The sequence below is a fragment of the Magallana gigas genome, chromosome 10 (assembly GCF_963853765.1).
Source record: "Magallana gigas chromosome 10, xbMagGiga1.1, whole genome shotgun sequence".
NCBI lineage: Eukaryota > Metazoa > Mollusca > Bivalvia > Ostreida > Ostreidae > Magallana > Magallana gigas.
In genome coordinates this window covers 32,104,249-32,122,362 of record NC_088862.1, presented here as the reverse complement: position 1 = coordinate 32,122,362, position 18,114 = coordinate 32,104,249, and the positions used below count along the sequence as shown (strand labels likewise).

Here is an 18,114-nt window from a genome sequence, read left to right as displayed (position 1 = left end):
GCCACAATAGGGGGATCATGTTTTACATTGGAATATATTGAGAAAATCTTTAAAAATCTTCTGTTCAAAAACTATCAGGCCAGAAAAGCTCAAATTAAAATGGAAGCATCCTCAGGTAGTGTAAATTCAAGTTTGTTCAAATCATGGTCCCCGGGGGTAGGGTGGGGCCAGAATGGGGGGGATCAAGTTTTACATAGGAATATATAGAGAAAATCTTTAAAAATCATCTTCTAAAACACTGTTAGGCCAGAAAAGCTCAAATTAAAATGGAAGCATCCTCAGGTAGCGTAGATTCAAGTTTGTTTAAATCATGGTCCCTGGGGGGTAGGGTGGGGCCACAATAGGGGGATCAAGTTTTACATAGGATTATATAGAGAAAATCTTTAAAAATCATCTTCTAAAACACTGTTAGGCCAGAAAAGCTCAAATTTGAGTGGAAGCATCCTCAGGTAGCGTAAATTCAAGTTTGTTTAAATCATGGTCCCTGGGGGGTAGGGTATATATAGAGAAAATCTTTAAAAATCTTCTTCTCAAAACCATTAGGCCAGGAAAGCCCAAATTTGGTTGGAAGCATCCCCAGATCGTATAGATTCAAGTTTGATTAAATAATAGTCCAGGGGTAGGATGAGGCTTCAATGGGGGATGAATTTTTACATAGATATATAGAGAAAATCTTTAAAAATCTTCTTTTTAAAGACTTTTTGGCCAGAAAAGCTTAATCTTGTGTAGAAGCATCCTCGGGTAGTGTAAATTCAATTTTGCAAAATCTCAGTCCCTAGTGGTAGGGTGGAGTTATAGTGGCGGTTTGAATTTTTACATAGGAATTTATAGAGAAAATCTTTAAAAATATTCTAGGAAAGTTTTCGGGCCAAAACGGTACTTAGTGTGAAAGCACAGGTTATGCATATTTAAGTTTGATGAAACCATGATTCCCTAGAGAAAAGTGGGGCCACGAAATGGGAGGGGGGGGGTACATAGGAATAGAGAAAAATCTTCTTACAGGTACAACAACAAAAGGGGCTTGGTATTTTACCAAAAAAAGAGGTGGATAAAAATTGGCAGATTTTCAATTGTTTTTAGCAAGATCTACTGTACTTAGTTATCAAGATATTTTGATACTGTAATGCTAATTTGATCAGAATTAAGGCAATTGTGAGCGATGTGGCCCCTGGGCCTCTTGTTTACGTTAGTTCAACATAGCAGTGAAACTTAAAATCACCAGCTACTAAACACTTTAATGGTTGAAAACAATAAAAGGCTCAATTTGTCAGAAAACACTGAAATATCTAAAAAATTATATTTCTATATAGCCGACTTATCTAATTGAAGACTCTGTTTTTGTTTTTTGTTTTTGAACATCACATGCAATTCACATACTCTGGTTTACACGCAGGTATTTTTAAAATATGAGCGAGAGTCATACACATAGTTCAGATCAATATAGATGTTTCTAGAGCTTTGTGTCTGACCTTGGTGGGCAATTAGACCGATAGCATAATATTTTCCTATTTGGAGAGAGAGAGAGAGAGAGAGAGAGAGAGAGAGAGAGAGATTTTAACTTTAAATATAATTTAACATTAAATGTTTACTATGCTAGTTAAGTACGCGTTTTCTATAATAAAACAATACGCGTGGATATTAAATAAGTGGAGCCGTGATTGACCCGTTGACGTTTTTATTATTTTTACCTTACGCGGTTTTCAGCTGACCAAGTAACAAGGGTTAATTTCTTTCAATAACCACTTTTACATTAACAATGCTGATGAAAAACTAATAAGTCTTCAATTTATTCAAACAGTTATATGACGCGCTTCCAGAACCATTGTATGAAATATATTTTAAGTGTTATTATCAAACTACTATTAAACAGTAAAGCAACTTTTAGAAAAGTATTCTTAAAGCAGTGGCACGACTACATTTAAACATGTTGCCATCGTAAATTCCTCTCATAAGCCGTAGTCACAAAGTTTAAATTATAATTAACTTGCTATCATTTTATTAGAATATTGTTAGACTTAATTGAATATAGCAATTAAATTTACATTACCACCTACTAAACATTTTATTAACCTAAAACAGAAAAAAGAAGCTTAATTTGACCGTAAACATAAAAAAATATCTCATAATCATATTTTAGTATTTCATAAAAAATCGTAAAAAAGAGATAAAGATGCAAACAGTGGTTTCGGTTTTCTTCATTCTATCATATACAGTGTGTCACTACTCGAGTGACATCATCAATTAGAGATCAGTTTAGACTGCATGATATATATGTAACTACCATTGTATAACAAATTACGGTATTCTATTAATCTTGTGTCAATAAGTTTACATTACATGCAGCGCAATGTCTAGATGACTTCATATTACCAAAGTTTGGACTAATAAAGGCTTTGAAATTTTTCATGTTTACGTGAATTGTAGCACATACATGTGTTATTTATACAGCAATTACGAAAAAAACTACCGGGTATTACATAAACAACCGCCTGTGGAAAAGTTTCGCAAACGCAATTCATGCTTTGCAATGAAAAATTAATGTTTTAAAATAATAAAATTCAGAAAAAAAATGTGTAAGCATGTATTTACAGTGCTTCAATGCCACTGCATAATATACATGTAATAGTTTTAAATACGCCAATATGGATTTACTTTTCTGTAGTACGTATACATTGTGTGCATGAATTCAATAAAAATCTATTCAGATTTATCCACTTAGGAATTTTTATTCAATATATAATATTAAAAGAGAGGGTCGAAAAATGTTCTCATTTAAAAATACCTACATTTGTATCACATGTGAAAAACTAATGTAATATACAAGTACAAGTGTTCGTCAATGCTAACATATAAACGTTACAATTTTTCACGCTCAAGTCAATACAAGAGGCCCATGGGGCCACATCGCTCACCTGAGCAACAATGGGCGTTCAAAAGATATTGTGCCATATGGCCCTGGGTAGAAAAACAAAACAAAATATTGTAAAGTATTCGAATTTTATACTTATTTTTGCATACACGTAATTTTTGACATTGTACCTTCATGAAATACTGTTTTTACACAGAATAAGTAAATCCTACGCAAGATATAGAACTAAATATTTGATAGGGGTACACTGTTATATAACTTCTAATTCCCTGTATTTTCGTTCTGCCCCCTTCCCCCACTTAATAAAGCGATCAAAATATATGAAGCATATAGGTACATTTTCTTCCTCAACTACTTACTAGTTATTGTATTTCTTTTCTTTTTAAATATAATAGTTATTGTATTTTATAAAAAAAAAATCCTACATGTATATATGTGAAGAAGAAAATTGCACCTCAATACGCTCAATTTCTCAAATTAAAAATATTCAACAATTTAATTTGTCTTCTCCATTATAATTAAATGACTGTTGTCTACCTCGCGTAAACTCGTGACTTTTATAACTTTAATCAAACTTGATTGATAAATACACTGGAATGAAAAATGTTGTCACGTGACATGTTAAAGAGCTATAAAAATCAATGTTACCGTATTGACAGGCACATCACTCTAATTTACTATGGTCCACCCATAATTTCATTTTTTATTCAAAAATAACAAATGATTACAAACCAGGATAATTTTCCGCTGTAATATTTTCTTAGGAATAGCGATAATTCTTTTATCCCCGCAACAGAAATGTGTCAGAACTATGGAAACTGTTTTAACGATGTCGTTTTTATTTACTCACATTTCACATTATTCATTGTATAAAGAGGGGGGGGGGGGCCAGAGAGTAGTTATATACAGCATATCATTCTTTAATATTTTTCTGTACAATTATTTAACATACTCTAATTCATATAGAATTTCTAATGATCAACCAAAATTTCAGCGTCAATCGTAGAATTATAAGCAAGATGAGCTCAAAATTTTGCTAGGTTTGAGTCATATTTTGTTCACATGAGTTTATTACATTCAGCTTAAGATTTTTAACTTGGTATTTCCTATTCGGCATTTAAAATTGAAAAAAATGAATTGCCTCAGATCTGTGTACAAACATAGAATTGTGAGCAAATCTCTGTATCTTGCTTATAATTCGAAGCTTAACACTCAAATATGGCAAGTAAATAGAAATTGTAAACAATTAAACACAAGAAACATGCACTATAACAAATAAAGAACACAAATTATTTTTCAAAATGAATCATATACATGTATATACCTACATATTTCCGTCAGCGATATTAAACTCTATTTATACTGAATAAACTCGAGAAAATGCCGAGCATCTCAACAAAACATATTGCATTATTCTACCATTACGCAAAAAATGATACCGAATTACCGATAGCCTGAATGAATTGCATTTTAGTTCTTTCTTAATACATCAGATGTTGCTTAATTTGCGCAAGTAAACAGTAAACTGTTTGATTTACCGAAGTCTCTGTTTGATTTGATACGTAAAAATCAGGAAATACAAGCGACAGTTCCCAGGTTAACGCAAAGCATAAATGAAAACGAAACGAAATCACAACAAGCTAACACCACCGTCATATGTAAAAACTGTCAACGCATTGAAATATTTAGCCTCAATTTACATCACAAAATCGGCACCAATGTATTTTGCATGTTTCAAAGATTCCCTTCGTACACAAACTGTTGCACAACAAACAAATTCATTATTGTCAGATCGACCCGTTTATCATATAGTGCCATGGCTGCTTTAAACAAAGAACCTCGTTTTAGAATTATGGAATACGAGTCTTGCTAAAATGGGTAAGCAAACCCGGGCCGGGGCAAAATAAAAGCCGGGGCAGATCGGCAATCGTCTATTCCAATTACGCATTATTTTGCAGCAATACAAAAATACAGCCAATATAAAAATACTGGTCAGTAAATATCTTGAAATTTTAATCAGATTCGCAGATTAATAACTGTCAATCTTTTGTTTTGCCCTGGCCCGGTCATGCCTACCCATTTTACCAAGACTCATTGATGCTATAAATTGCTTGAAACACGCCTTTTCTTTCTTATTATTTTCGTAATAACTCAGATTTGAAACAGAATTAGCCCATAATTTTTGCAATTTATATTTTCCTTTCCTTAAGGATTACTTATGCTAAATTACATTGAATTTGACTCAGTAGGTCTTGAGAAGAAGATGTTTTCTCCGCTTTGAATGAAGATCTGTCTTACATTTTTGCAATTCATATTTGCCTTTCCATAAGAATGCTTTGTGCCAAATTTGGTTGAAATTGGCCAAGCAGTTTTAAAGAAGAAGTTTAAAATGTAAAAAGTTTACAGACGGACAAACGGACAGACAGACGGACGGACAGACGGACGACGGACACAATGTGATCAGAATAGCTCACTTGAGCTTTCAGCTCAGGTGAGCTAAAAAACAAGGAACATATATATTTTTTCTTCTCTTTTACCACGATTTTTTGTTATCATCAAATTCTGCATCAATACTGGCGTCATACTCCAAGCCATGTTCACCCTTGGTGTCGTATTCATCAATGTGAGGGAGGTCGCGTACAGAATCACGGTCGTTATAAAAATAGCACCAACACTCGGAGTGGGTGTTCGGTTGGTTTTCTTTGGATTTGGGCGCACTCGACTTTGTAACGTTTGAGTCTGTGTATTCCGCCAATATCACGGTGCGTGTGTACATTTCAGGGTGATCTTCAAAGTAATCCAGGAACTTCATTTTCTCATCATCCACGTCATAGATTTCACCCTTCACATGCTAATAAAGGAAAGTTTTAAAACTAGATATTCCCGCTAATCAATTTAGCTAACACCAGTGGAAACAAATTGAAACATAGAACATGTATACATGTATTATTATATAGCTTGAGCGTGTTTGCATCAAAATTGACATCATTCTGCTTTAAGCACAAATTGATAAAATTCGGGGTTTTAAATACGTTCTGAATGCTATAGTACACAGCAGTTATTACCAGAGGGAAACCTCCAATGACTCATTTCTTACCCATCCAGTTCCTGCCACGTGTAAAAGACAAGGCATATTCCAGGATCTTTCAATCACCAGCGGGTATTTCTCCACGGTCTGTCTGACACCGACGAATAAAGTGGTGCCTGTACCAGGATCCATCAAACGGAAGTTACTGTGAAATCATTAGATTTCGTGGTGGCTCATTTTTCGTGGAATTCGTGGGTACCTCTCATCCACGAAATAACATTCATCACGAATTGATGAATAAGGGTAATAAAGTCATATTCCCTTTTGTAGATATATATGAATACACGAAATTACGTCCCCACGAACCTGTAACATTTAAGTCATCCACGAAAATTGGCCCCCACGAAATTTAATGATTCCACAGTATTTGGCTGGCCATTTTTCAATGTTCCGTAAACAAATATTCTGTTCATCAAGGTGGTTATTTCAGGACTTGAAAAAGACTCAGCTTTCAAGATTTATTTCAGACGTTTCTTGCAAAAATAAGATTCCATAACAAAACACTTAAGTTAGGTGACTATAATTATGGGAATCATATATATTTAAAACGCAAACCATAAAACAATACGTTTGTATATCGTATAAACTAAATGTCACAAAGGGGAAATTATGTATAAAAATCAGTTATGAAAATGATTAAATTTTCAGGACAAATTACTTGTAGCTACATACCAGTAGCTAATGATATAATATATATATATGCAAGTGGGTCAGTTAGACAGAAACTGTTTTATAAGTAAAATATGCGTGACTAATGATACAAGTAATTAGATAACTAATGATAACTATTACATCAGAATCAAGAGTAAAATATTTGTATGAATTTACTCAATAAACGTTCATATAAAATCAATTGATATTTATACCTTATGAGTTATGACTGATATCGTCCCTAATCTTCTGGCTTAGTACGGCGGAGCGTGGGTGCCGAAACAACGAATTATATACTTAGGACTTCACAGTCATTAGTACCTTAGTATGTATACACGTACCTTGAATTTAATTCAGCTTTCTGTTAAAGTAGTGGATTGGGCAGAGGTATAAGTAGTTGATGGTATCGCAACTCTATTCAAAATATCATGACAATTTAGGGGGGGGGGGGACAAAGCAAATACAAGAAACATCATGCAATTTCTCATGACTCTAAAATGGGGAACGTTATGGTACATGTAAAATGAATGGGGAAGGACAGTATAGGTTGGCTTCAAAACTCACTTTTCTCTTTATGTGAAATTTAAATCAAAACGTTTTTTCAACATATGTTGATTTTTTTCCTTTTTTCTGATTATCTCATATACATATACAGTGTACATTTTTTAGTTTATAAAAACCTGATATATATTGTAAATCTGTTTTCACCATATGCTATTTTCTGATATGTTATTATGTACTTGTTTATAAGGAATCAATAAATTTATACTACTATATTAAAATAATAGACTCGAAATTTTTAGCTTTAATACCGAGAAATCGGAAGACTACTGTCTTTTGTTTTATATATTTTTAACATTATTGGTACTTGGAGATTACCAATTTGTTTTTATTTTTTCTCAATCAGGCTTCGCTAATTAATAATCAAAGAAAATTCCTTTAAAAAATCCGGAAATCGTCTGAATTTTTCGGATATTACAATCTTGCGCATGCGCATTACATTTAAGCTAAATTACGGGATGCTCTTTAGTTTATCACATTTGCATGGATAAACTAAAAAACGATACACGTAATACAAACACGTGTAAATTTTCATTCAAAATTCACTCAATATTCTGTTCATAAAAGAAATTACGGGAGATAACTCTAACTCACCGCGTTTAATATGAAAAATTCCAAGATTTCTGAACGTCAACATGGTGTGCAAATTTGATGTTTCAATTTCGTAAATGCCTGACATAATATGCAATGCCAACCCGTGCACGCACGGGTCAAAGTCTAGTGGTATATAAAAAAAACAAAACTGATTTTTCTCCTTATGTAAAATTTGAACCTACAAGAAGTCATGCCAGCGTATAAGGGAGGGGGTGGCTAAAATGAAAGTATTTTTGTGGTGTAATCCACAGAATAATCACATTGACAAAGCAACAGCCGGGAGGTGGGTGGGGTGGTGGGTTTTAACCCCCTTTCTTGTTTTCTTGTGGGAAGGGGGTGACTTACAGAACACATTGGTAAGCAATTTTTGATATCTCAAAAAAGCAGTTGGTAAAAACCGATTTTTATGAGTAAATCTAAAAAAGTGTCTATTGGACATTTGTAATTATAGTTCCAAGATTCCATATAGTAGAATGTTCAAAATGCATCGGTACTGTGCATAGGGAAATATTTTCGCCGTTTTATGTTCGCCCCTTTTGCCCTTCTTCTCATGAACCATTTCGCCAGAAAAGCTGAAACTTGTTTGAAAGCATTTCCAGGTAGTGTAGATTCAAATTTGTTTAAGTCATGATCCCCGGGGTAGGGTAGGGTAGGGCTACAATGGGGGATCGATTTTTTACATGGGAATGCATGGAGAAAAATCTTTAAAATCATCTTCTTTATACCTATTACGCCAGGAATGGTGTTACTTGTGTGGAAGCATCCTCATATAGTGTAGATTCAAGTTTGTTCAAATCAAGATCCCCGGGAGTAGGATGTAGCCATGTAGTGGGAGGGTCGAATTATTACATAGGAATATATAGAAAAAAATCTTTACACATCTTCTACATTATACAATAGTTTGTCTCTTCTGGGAAGTGGATATTCACCTTTAACTGTTCTTGCATTTAACTGTCTATAGTCGACACACATGCGCAGTTCATCGTTTTTCTTTCTACACAGTACGACGTTACTAGTCCATGGTGATTCTGATCTTCTTATGATTCCTGCTGTTAATAATTGTTGTAGGTGGTCTCGAACTTCTTGGAACATTGATGGCGGGATTCTCCTGTGTCTTTGCTTAAATGGAACTTCATGGTTTATGTTTATCTTATGTTGTACTCTATTACTGTGACCAATGTCTGTATCACTAGTCGAGAAAATGTCTTTGTTTTGCTCCAATATCCTGTATTAAGGAAATAGGATTTTCATCCTAGAAAATCATAGCATATGGTTCACGGTTCACTCAAATGATTGATTCAAGTAAATGTAACTAGTCATATAGTATTCATTTAAAGCTTATCTGCCCATTTACGTGTGCTTTACATGCATAGAATGAGTGGATGAAAGGGACAATGAATAGGTGTGTGTGTGAAAATGAAAAATGTTGACCTAATGATCAAAATGTTTGAAGAAATAATTTCTCAGATTTTAACCAAAGAAAAAATATTTATATATAATTCAAATACAATATGTATTTGTATAAATTAAAACGCAACTGTCAAAAATGAATGCAGTCAAAGGGGATTAAAGAGAAAAAATAAATGTAAAAAATGATTAGTCAATGGAAAAAAATAAAAAGATTTATCACATTATTAAAATATGTCTTCCTTTTAATTTGCTACATTAAGGCTAATTCAAAAACTATATCACAAATTGATTTACCAAAACATTATTTCAAAAATTGATAATGAATTGCTCTGTATAAAGGGCAATAACTCTATATAACGAAATAAATTGCAAATATTTAAAGCAATGACAGATGTTTTAAAACTGATTATGATGTACAGTATTTAAATATTGTAAATAAATACTATCTACATCGAAACATGAAATACCAGAAGTCTATGTTTAATAATAATAAACAAGATTTGGAGATAAATCAATTGTTCAATGCATTGTCAATAATTAAATGAAAGTTACTACAGACACTCAGACAGTAAAACAGTCATAAAAGCATAAATCACTTTCTTAGTGTTCTAGTCACTCACATGATCAAGAGGCTGCACTGTCTGTTGTCTGTTATCTCAAGGTGTTGAATGGCTCTGGAGTCTGGAATCTGGAAGAAGTCAGGATTCAAGAGTCACAACACATATTAAAGTCCAGTGTTCAATCTGTATCTGTATAGGCCTCAACTTTCCACCATAAGAATTTGTAGACATCAGTCAACTTCAATTGTGGTCCCCATCACCTTATCCGAATGCAACGTGGGCGCCAAATGCGGTAGTGGGTTGTCCCAAAGATAAACAAGCCCACATAAGGGTTCATTTATTCAGATTTAGAGATTAAAGGATTAAACCCTGTAATATAATAATAGATGTTAGCATAAAAATGATCAATGTTTACAATAAGATTCAGCATAAAAAAAAATACATGTACAACCATATACATGAAATACATTACTGCTCAGAGTTCACTGATCAAACTATTTGTAAAGAAGGATAACTCTGGTTATAATGCATCATTCTTTCAGGGTCAAGAAGGGTTTCTGACCTTGAAAACAATTTACAAAAATAAAGAAATATGCTCAATATCATAATCAATATTAATATTAAATTAAATAAAAACATAAACTTCCAATGTAGCTCCTTTGTAGATTACATTTTTTCAAGATACATATATAATAAACATAAGAATATAACTTTGCAACGATCACTTGTTTATGAAACAAGGTTTAACAATCACATACTTAGCTGCTGAATACTCTGATAATGGCACTCCCTTAATACAAGTATTAAATATGGTAACAATAACTAACCTTTCACATATACTAGAAATGAAATAATATAGCTTAGATATCAAAACTATGAATTCCTGGGATACTTTATTAAATACATTATTTCATAAATAAGATATTATGACCTCAAAAAGTACACTTAGCCAAATATAGCAATTAACAGAAAATATCATTATTATCTAATAAATTATTTATTAAAGTTCAAGAATACAAAAAATAGAACAATTACTATAGCTGACTGCTTCCAAAATGTTGGACAAATAAATAAGGTACATGTAAATTGTCTCTTGAAGAAAGCAGGAGCCCGTTTCATAAAGATTTCCTAAGAAGTTTCCTAAGACAAAACTTAAGATATACATAAGTTATATCTTAAGAAGTTCCTAAGATTTGTCATAGCTGTTTCACAAAACTTTCTTAGCGTAACGCACATTACTTAAGATACATTCTAAGCCACTTTCATAGCATATTGTTAATTCTAAATAAATACCGGTCTTGTAAATTCTTTTCAATATACACAAATTTAAAATTCATAAGTGAATGTAAAATTCATTCCCTTATACACCTATAAACGTCTTAGAAAAAAGTGAAACATGTATATAGAGATTGTCTATGTACGTGCATTGAAATTTTGTATGATATTTTACATCCACGTGCATACACGGATATAAGAATTAAGTAACAAAACCTATATTCTAACTTTGAAAACGGTTTTTTTTAAAGAATGCATTGATCGTAGTATCTTGTTTTTGCTATATGTACATACATGTACATACATTTCTTTGTCTTAGATATCATTTGAATATGACTGCATGAATCAATGCGAAACATTGGTCACTGCTAGAATTTCTGTTATTTTTATAAATGATATAGTGCATTTTTTATGTCTAGTTGATTCATTATAAATAGCCCGTATTGACATATATACACTAAAGTTTATTTCTAAATTATAAATCTTGTTGAGGTACATGTATCCTTTTCATGATTTTACTATATCATACAGGTCATGTATATTCCAAATAGAATACAATTATCACATTTAGTGACAAGTATATAGGATTTAGAATGGAGGGATGTGGAATTTTTAAACCAAGAATCGCAATTCGCAACTACACTTTTAAAATACATCTCGGTTGATATAAGAAGCGAGGATAAAAGGCAATATTTACATTCTACTGTGTTTTCCATTAAATTCTGATGTTTCAATGCCTCTAATTGCAACAACTAATCAATGCGTATGAATTTACATGTAATTTACATAAATACTTAGTAGTTCCCAAACAGTGAATTCTATGTTATAGGTTAAACAATATATTTCATACATGTTGTCAAAGCACCATGTTTTACAATTATTCAACAAAAAAGTTAATTTTATTGCTAAAAGCAAAACTTGAAGAGTTTATTTTCATTAATTAAATTTTCATGCCCATCGATCACAACTCAACCGTCCATGTGACAACCAGTTTAAACAGGTTTTATAAAACAGCTGTTCTTGCCGTTACTAATTTAGTCCCTCCATGACCTACAATTTGTATTGATTTATTTAAGTAAATAATTGATTTCATCAGTAAGGGAATGTAAGTATAAGCATTAAATGATTTATTTTGACGCTAACGCGCGTTATTCAACTTATCTGCTCACCTGACAGCAATTATTGACACGACGACGTCAAAAAAATAAATCGTTCAATGCTATAAAATTTTCTAAATGAAACAACATTCCCATGAAGGATTGAGCGTCGATTTTTTTAAACCACTTCCCAGTCATACCTTCCACCATCATTTAAAAAATCAAATGAGCACCCCAAGAAAACCCCTAAAATTTATCCCGTAAAAGAAAAGCTTGTGTCGTGGGGGGATAGGACAAATTTTCTGTAATTGGTTACTATTCAGTATTTATTCCTGTTTTTACCAATTTGAAACTACTTAAGAGATCAGTGATTCTCGGGCATGAATAATCTAATTATCATCACTGCACTGGCTATAACTATATCCGCTATCCATCTACACGTGCGACTAGATAATCTAGAAAACAATAAACTAAAAGTCTACACCAAAGTAATTAACTAAAGAAATAGATGTATATTTTGATAGTTCTTAAGTTTTCGGTGTATAAAAGAAAGTAGAGTAAAAAAAGTATTTATGATACTTTCATGTGTATATGATAAAGGGGAATGTGTGGCCATCTTGTTAATTGAGGGTAAGAATTTAAACATTTCTTGAACTGACTTGTCTCTGCCGTAAACTGGCCAAAAATGTTGCCAAAAGATATGAAAGCAATAAATATGAAGTCCATTGTCCATACGTGTCATTTTGTTTGAAAAGTATGCATACAAGAACAGGACAATATGCCTTTTTAATCAGTCAGAACAGCTGTCGAACTGCACAGCTACATACTTTTTTGGAAGATTTAAAAATCTGAAAATATGAAGGGTGTTCATTACAACCATTTGTTGTGAAAAAGATCTTAGCTTGCTTATTTAAGTTGTAACTTTCTGTCAAAGTAGGGTACCCTATTCTTAAAATGAGCCTCAAAAACCACAAGATATTTTGTCTTTGTCTATACATAAACATTGAAGATATATTTTCAAATATATTCAAATTTTGAAATAGAGTGGATACTTTATCATTTTAAAACAATCACTTTTTTGGACCCTAACCCCACTTCTAAAATGAATTTACTTTAATTTATACTTATAGAACTAAAAAACATAAAACAAACATGGGACGGGTATAGAGATATATATCAAACTCAACACAGATTGTTTTGAATTGTCATTTATGTTTTTCTATGAAAATATAGCCTTAATGTGTCTCCATAGACACATGAGTTCAAAGTATAGACTTGATTTTTCTTGTTCTAAAAATAGATCCCATGCAATAGGGTACCCTATTTTGATGCAAAGTTACCACTTAAATGAGCAAAATTCAATCTCAGAAATTTTATATGTTTTCTTACAGAGGGGTGGGTGGGTTGTTCATTTGATTTTTTGTTTTTGGTAAAACAACCATTACAAAAAAATTACGAATTACATTAAACTTAGTCTAAAAGTTCCACACCTCTCCAACACAGGTTATACGAGTATAACTTGGGTAGATATTGAGTTCATTCCTTATTATCTAATTTTCTGTAATTTGCTGTACAATTTGAGTCCGTTTTAGATCGATTTACCTGTCTTGAAGTTAAGACATAACTTAAGAATTTCATAAGATAAGACAAGAATAGTGAAATGGATAAGTAATGAACTTCGGAAAAGATTTTTCCTTATATATAAAGTATGCTTTGCGAAACGGGTTCCACAAAGATTTCCTAAGATGTTTCCTAAGATAGAACTTAAGATATGCCTAAGTTGTAACTTAGGAAGTTCCTAAGATTTGTCATAGCTGTTTCACAAAACTTTCTTTGCGTAACAGTTGACTAAGTCTTATCTTAAGATACATTGTAAGCCACTTTTATATCATATTATTAATTCTAAATTAATACCGATCGTTTAAATTCTTTTCAACATGACACGAATGTAAACTAAATATAATTGAATATAAAAACTCATTTCCTTATTCGACTAGAAACTTCTTACAAAATAGTAAAATGTATAAATAGAGTGGAAATAGTGTAGTGTCTTTGTGCATGTACTAAAATTGTGAATATTATGGAAATAGTGTAGTACTAGTGTCTTTGAGCATGTACTAAAATTGTGAATATTATGGAAATAGTGTAGTGTCTTTGAGCATGTACTAAAACTGTGAATATTATGGAAATAGTGTAGTGTCTGAGCATGTACTAAAATTGTGAATATTATGGAAATAGTGTAGTGTCTTTGAGCATGTACTAAAATTGTGAATATTATGGAAATAGTGTAGTGTCTGAGCATGACTGTACTAAAATTGTGAATATTATGGAAATAGTGTAGTGTCTTTGAGCATGTACTAAAATTGTGAATATTATGGAAATAGTGTAGTGTCTTTGAGCATGTACTAAAATTGTGAATATTATGGAAATAGTGTAGTGTCTTTGAGCATGTACTAAAATTGTGAATATTATGGAAATAGTGTAGTGTCTGAGCATGACTGTACTAAAATTGTGAATATTATGGAAATAGTGTAGTGTCTTAGTGCATGTACTAAAATTGTGAATATTATGGAAATAGTGTAGTGTCTGAGCATGACTGTACTAAAATTGTGAATATTATGGAAATAGTATAGTGTCTTTGAGCATGTACTAAAATTGTGAATATCATGGAAATAGTGTAGTGTCTGAGCATGACTGTACTAAAATTGTGAATATTATGGAAATAGTGTAGTGTCTTTGTGCATGTACTAAAATTGTGAATATTATGGAAATAGTGTAGTGTCTTTGAGCATGTACTAAAATTGTGAATATTATGGAAATAGTGTAGTGTCTTTGAGCATGTACTAAAATTGTGAATATTATGGAAATAGTGTAGTGTCTTTGAGCATGTACTAAAATTGTGAATATTATGGAAATAGTGTAGTGTCTTTGAGCATGTACTAAAATTGTGAATATTAGTTTACTTTCACATGCATACACGAGAAGATAAGAATTACGTAATAGATCTGTGTATTCTTTAAAAGTGGTATTTTTGGAATTTGAGATAGTATGTATTGACCGTAGTGTCTTTCTTGTTTATTGCTACATTAAGTTATACATATATTTTTTTATCTTAAATACTATTTGGATATGACTGCATATATCAATTGATAACATTGGTTACTGGTAGAAAGTTTGTTATTCTTTATAAATGATCGAGTGCATTTCATTGTTTAGTTTGGTTCATTATAATACCCGTGTAAACATATGCAGATATGCGTTATCCTAAATTTAAAGGTTCGTTAAGATATCTAAATTTTATGATTTTACTACATCATACGGTATATTCCACACGAAATACAGTAATCACATGTAGTGACAAGCAGCATTTAAAATGGAGAGATGAGAAACTTTTAGACTAAGTTTAATGTAAATAGCGGTGTGTTTTTTTTGTACTGGTTGATATATAAATGAGGTGGGTTTTTTTTTTTACTAAAAGAAGACATCGCAAAGGAATGTATTTCGGCTGAGAGAAGAAACGAGGATAAAATGCAACAATTTCTGGATGAAACAGCATTCCCATGAAGGATTTAGCATAGACATTTCTGACCCACTTAATTCCCGGTTACTACTAACCCCCCCCCCCCCCACACACACACACACACACACACGCGCGCGCGCGCGCGCGCGAATTAAAAAAAACAAATGAACAACCCACCCACCCCTCAAAGAAAATATCTGAAATTTCTCCCGAAAAAAAAGTTTATTTCGTGTAGGGATAGGACAAATCATCCAGTCATTATATAATTGAGTATTTATTAAGTATCTATTTCTGTTTAAGATATTAGTGATTCTAGGGCATGAATAATTTAATTATCATCAGTGCACTAGCTATGACTATACCCGCTATTCATCTGCGCGTGCGACCAGATAATCTAAAAAAATTCTTTACCAAAGAAATTAATTTAAGAAAAATATGTATGTTTTGATAGTTCTAAAGTAATCAGTTTAGAGGTTAAGTGAACATGGTGAAAAAGGTCTTAATGATACGAGTATTCTGGTACTTTTGTTCAACTTCAATGTGTATATAATTTATATCAATAAAAAACATAAACTGTCGTCATGTTAAGTTTGTTCCTAAGACATCGATTTACCTGTCTTAAAGTTAAGACATAACTTAAGAATTTCATAAGAGAAGACTGGAATAGTGGAACGGATAAGTAATGAACTTAGGAAAGAGGACTAAGTTATATCTTATAATTAGGAAAGAACTTTTTTCTCTCTGATTTCAATTTTTTCAAAAGTTTTAGCGGAAAAAATACACCCTGAACTAAAAAAAACCCACAATTTAGAGAGCAAGCAAACATACGAACAAAAAAAATAATTATATAAAATCACAGTCTGATATCACCATTGGCCATTGACGTATACGGGGTGGGAGAAATATTGACAGACCAGGATTCGGACCCAGGCCTCCTAAATCGCTAGTCATGTGTTCTACCCTCAGAGGTATCTGCACTGATGAAAGATCGGATTTCCTTATATAATGATATCGCGCAACTTTAAGTTTTCATATCAGCACTATAAAATTATGAAATACACCAATAACCAGAAAATATCATGTTTTTGTATTTCACAAATTTTAAATCAAACATATTTTGGAAAGAATGCTTTACTTACCTCTTTCTAATAGCGAGCGCAGCGAGGCGGCGCGAAGCGCCGCTCGCGTAGCGAGCTCCATAGACAACGTGTACGAACTGAGAAAATTCGAGTTGAAATCTGCACATTGTTCAAAGAAATTTTAATGAGGCCACGTGAAAACGTTCTACTATCCCAGTGATCCTTTGCGGTGCATAGCAACATGGTGGAACAGGAAGCGTTTCTAAGGAAAATTCTTACCTGTAAATCGCATACATCATTTGCATTTAACAATAAAAAATCCTTTTAAAAACATTAAAGTAAACAACACATGCTTACGTAAAAAACTGTACCTATGACGTCTTTCCTTCCCCGATTTTTTCCGACAATTTACGAAAACTGTCGAGCGCAAAAAGTTAAGTATGACGTCACAGTGATCTCGCGTTTTATATTCCCGCGATACATTTAGGTGGATCAAGCATCTGTACTGAATGTAACGTGTAGGAAGTACTCAGTAGGGAGTCACCAATACTGATACTTCTCTCGCTATTAACGGTGACTCTTTGGCTGATTAGTTTTGGTTTGATGATTTTTTTTTCTCAGTAAATACGCATGCAAGTTCCATGCTAAATTTATTGTCATATTGATCCAATCATTGTATACGTTAGGTAGGTGACAAAAATTATTAAAAAAGAAAAGTCTAATCGTTATTAGATCTACATGTAGCCACGTCATTTTGAAATGAATAAATAAAAGAAAAAAAATTAAACTGTTAAAATATCTACATGTATTTGTTATAGTTGCATATGTGGTCAAACCTTTCAATAATATTGGATATCACACACTAAAAAGAGGGGGAGGGCACATATGTCTACAACGCTTATATAGCGTACAAAAATTAAAAAGATTAAAAACAAAATTGATGTCACAGAGGAAAATAATTAAAACATCGGTAACAACAAGGAACAAAATGAGAAATAACACAGACACACAATTTATTGATTTTAATGATCATTATTAAAAGGTAAAGAAAAGATAATTTTTTTTTTAAAAAAACGGCTTTGTGTTTATCAAAATATTTTAATAAGTCTGTTTAACATTTTATTAATGCTCAGTGGTAGTTTTTTGTTTAAGTGTATAAGCCTACGAAGGGACCATTGGAATAAAAGTTTGATATCTTCCGGTTCCTTGCGGTGGTAAAAGTTTTCGAGACAAAGCCAAAGTTTTTTGGTTTGGTTAAGTCCACGGGTTGCATTTAACAATGATGACAGATGTATGGCTCCTTCTGCGCTCGCCCCAACGGTCACACCGTAAAACATATTATTATTCACTGAGCATATCTTGATTGTTTTTAAATTTTCGCGGGAAATCATTACGCCCGATCTGATCCGT

The 18,114-nt window shown here is 32.4% G+C and overlaps 3 protein-coding genes across 3 annotated transcripts in view; 1 reads left to right on the top strand and 2 right to left on the bottom strand.

Moving 5' to 3' along the window:
* LOC105325394 (gamma-glutamylaminecyclotransferase) overlaps positions 1 to 6,407 on the bottom strand; it is a 30,020-nt gene extending 23,613 nt beyond the window's left edge. The window contains exon 1 of the mRNA XM_066072680.1: positions 6,349 to 6,407. Coding sequence (XP_065928752.1) covers positions 6,349 to 6,370 — 22 coding nt within the window. The 5' untranslated portion in view covers positions 6,371 to 6,407. The remainder of the gene's footprint in view (positions 1 to 6,348) is intronic.
* Positions 1 to 18,114, top strand: part of LOC105330818 (uncharacterized) — a 480,842-nt gene that overhangs the window by 153,347 nt on the left and 309,381 nt on the right. The window lies entirely within an intron of this gene.
* LOC117684059 (gamma-glutamylaminecyclotransferase-like) lies at positions 5,401 to 6,096 on the bottom strand. The gene is made up of 2 exons (XM_066074073.1): positions 5,967 to 6,096; positions 5,401 to 5,720 (listed from the first exon to the last, which is right to left on the bottom strand). The coding sequence occupies exons 1-2, from the start codon at positions 6,087 to 6,089 to the stop codon at positions 5,403 to 5,405; spliced, it is 441 nt and encodes a 146-aa protein (XP_065930145.1). The 5' UTR covers positions 6,090 to 6,096; the 3' UTR covers positions 5,401 to 5,402.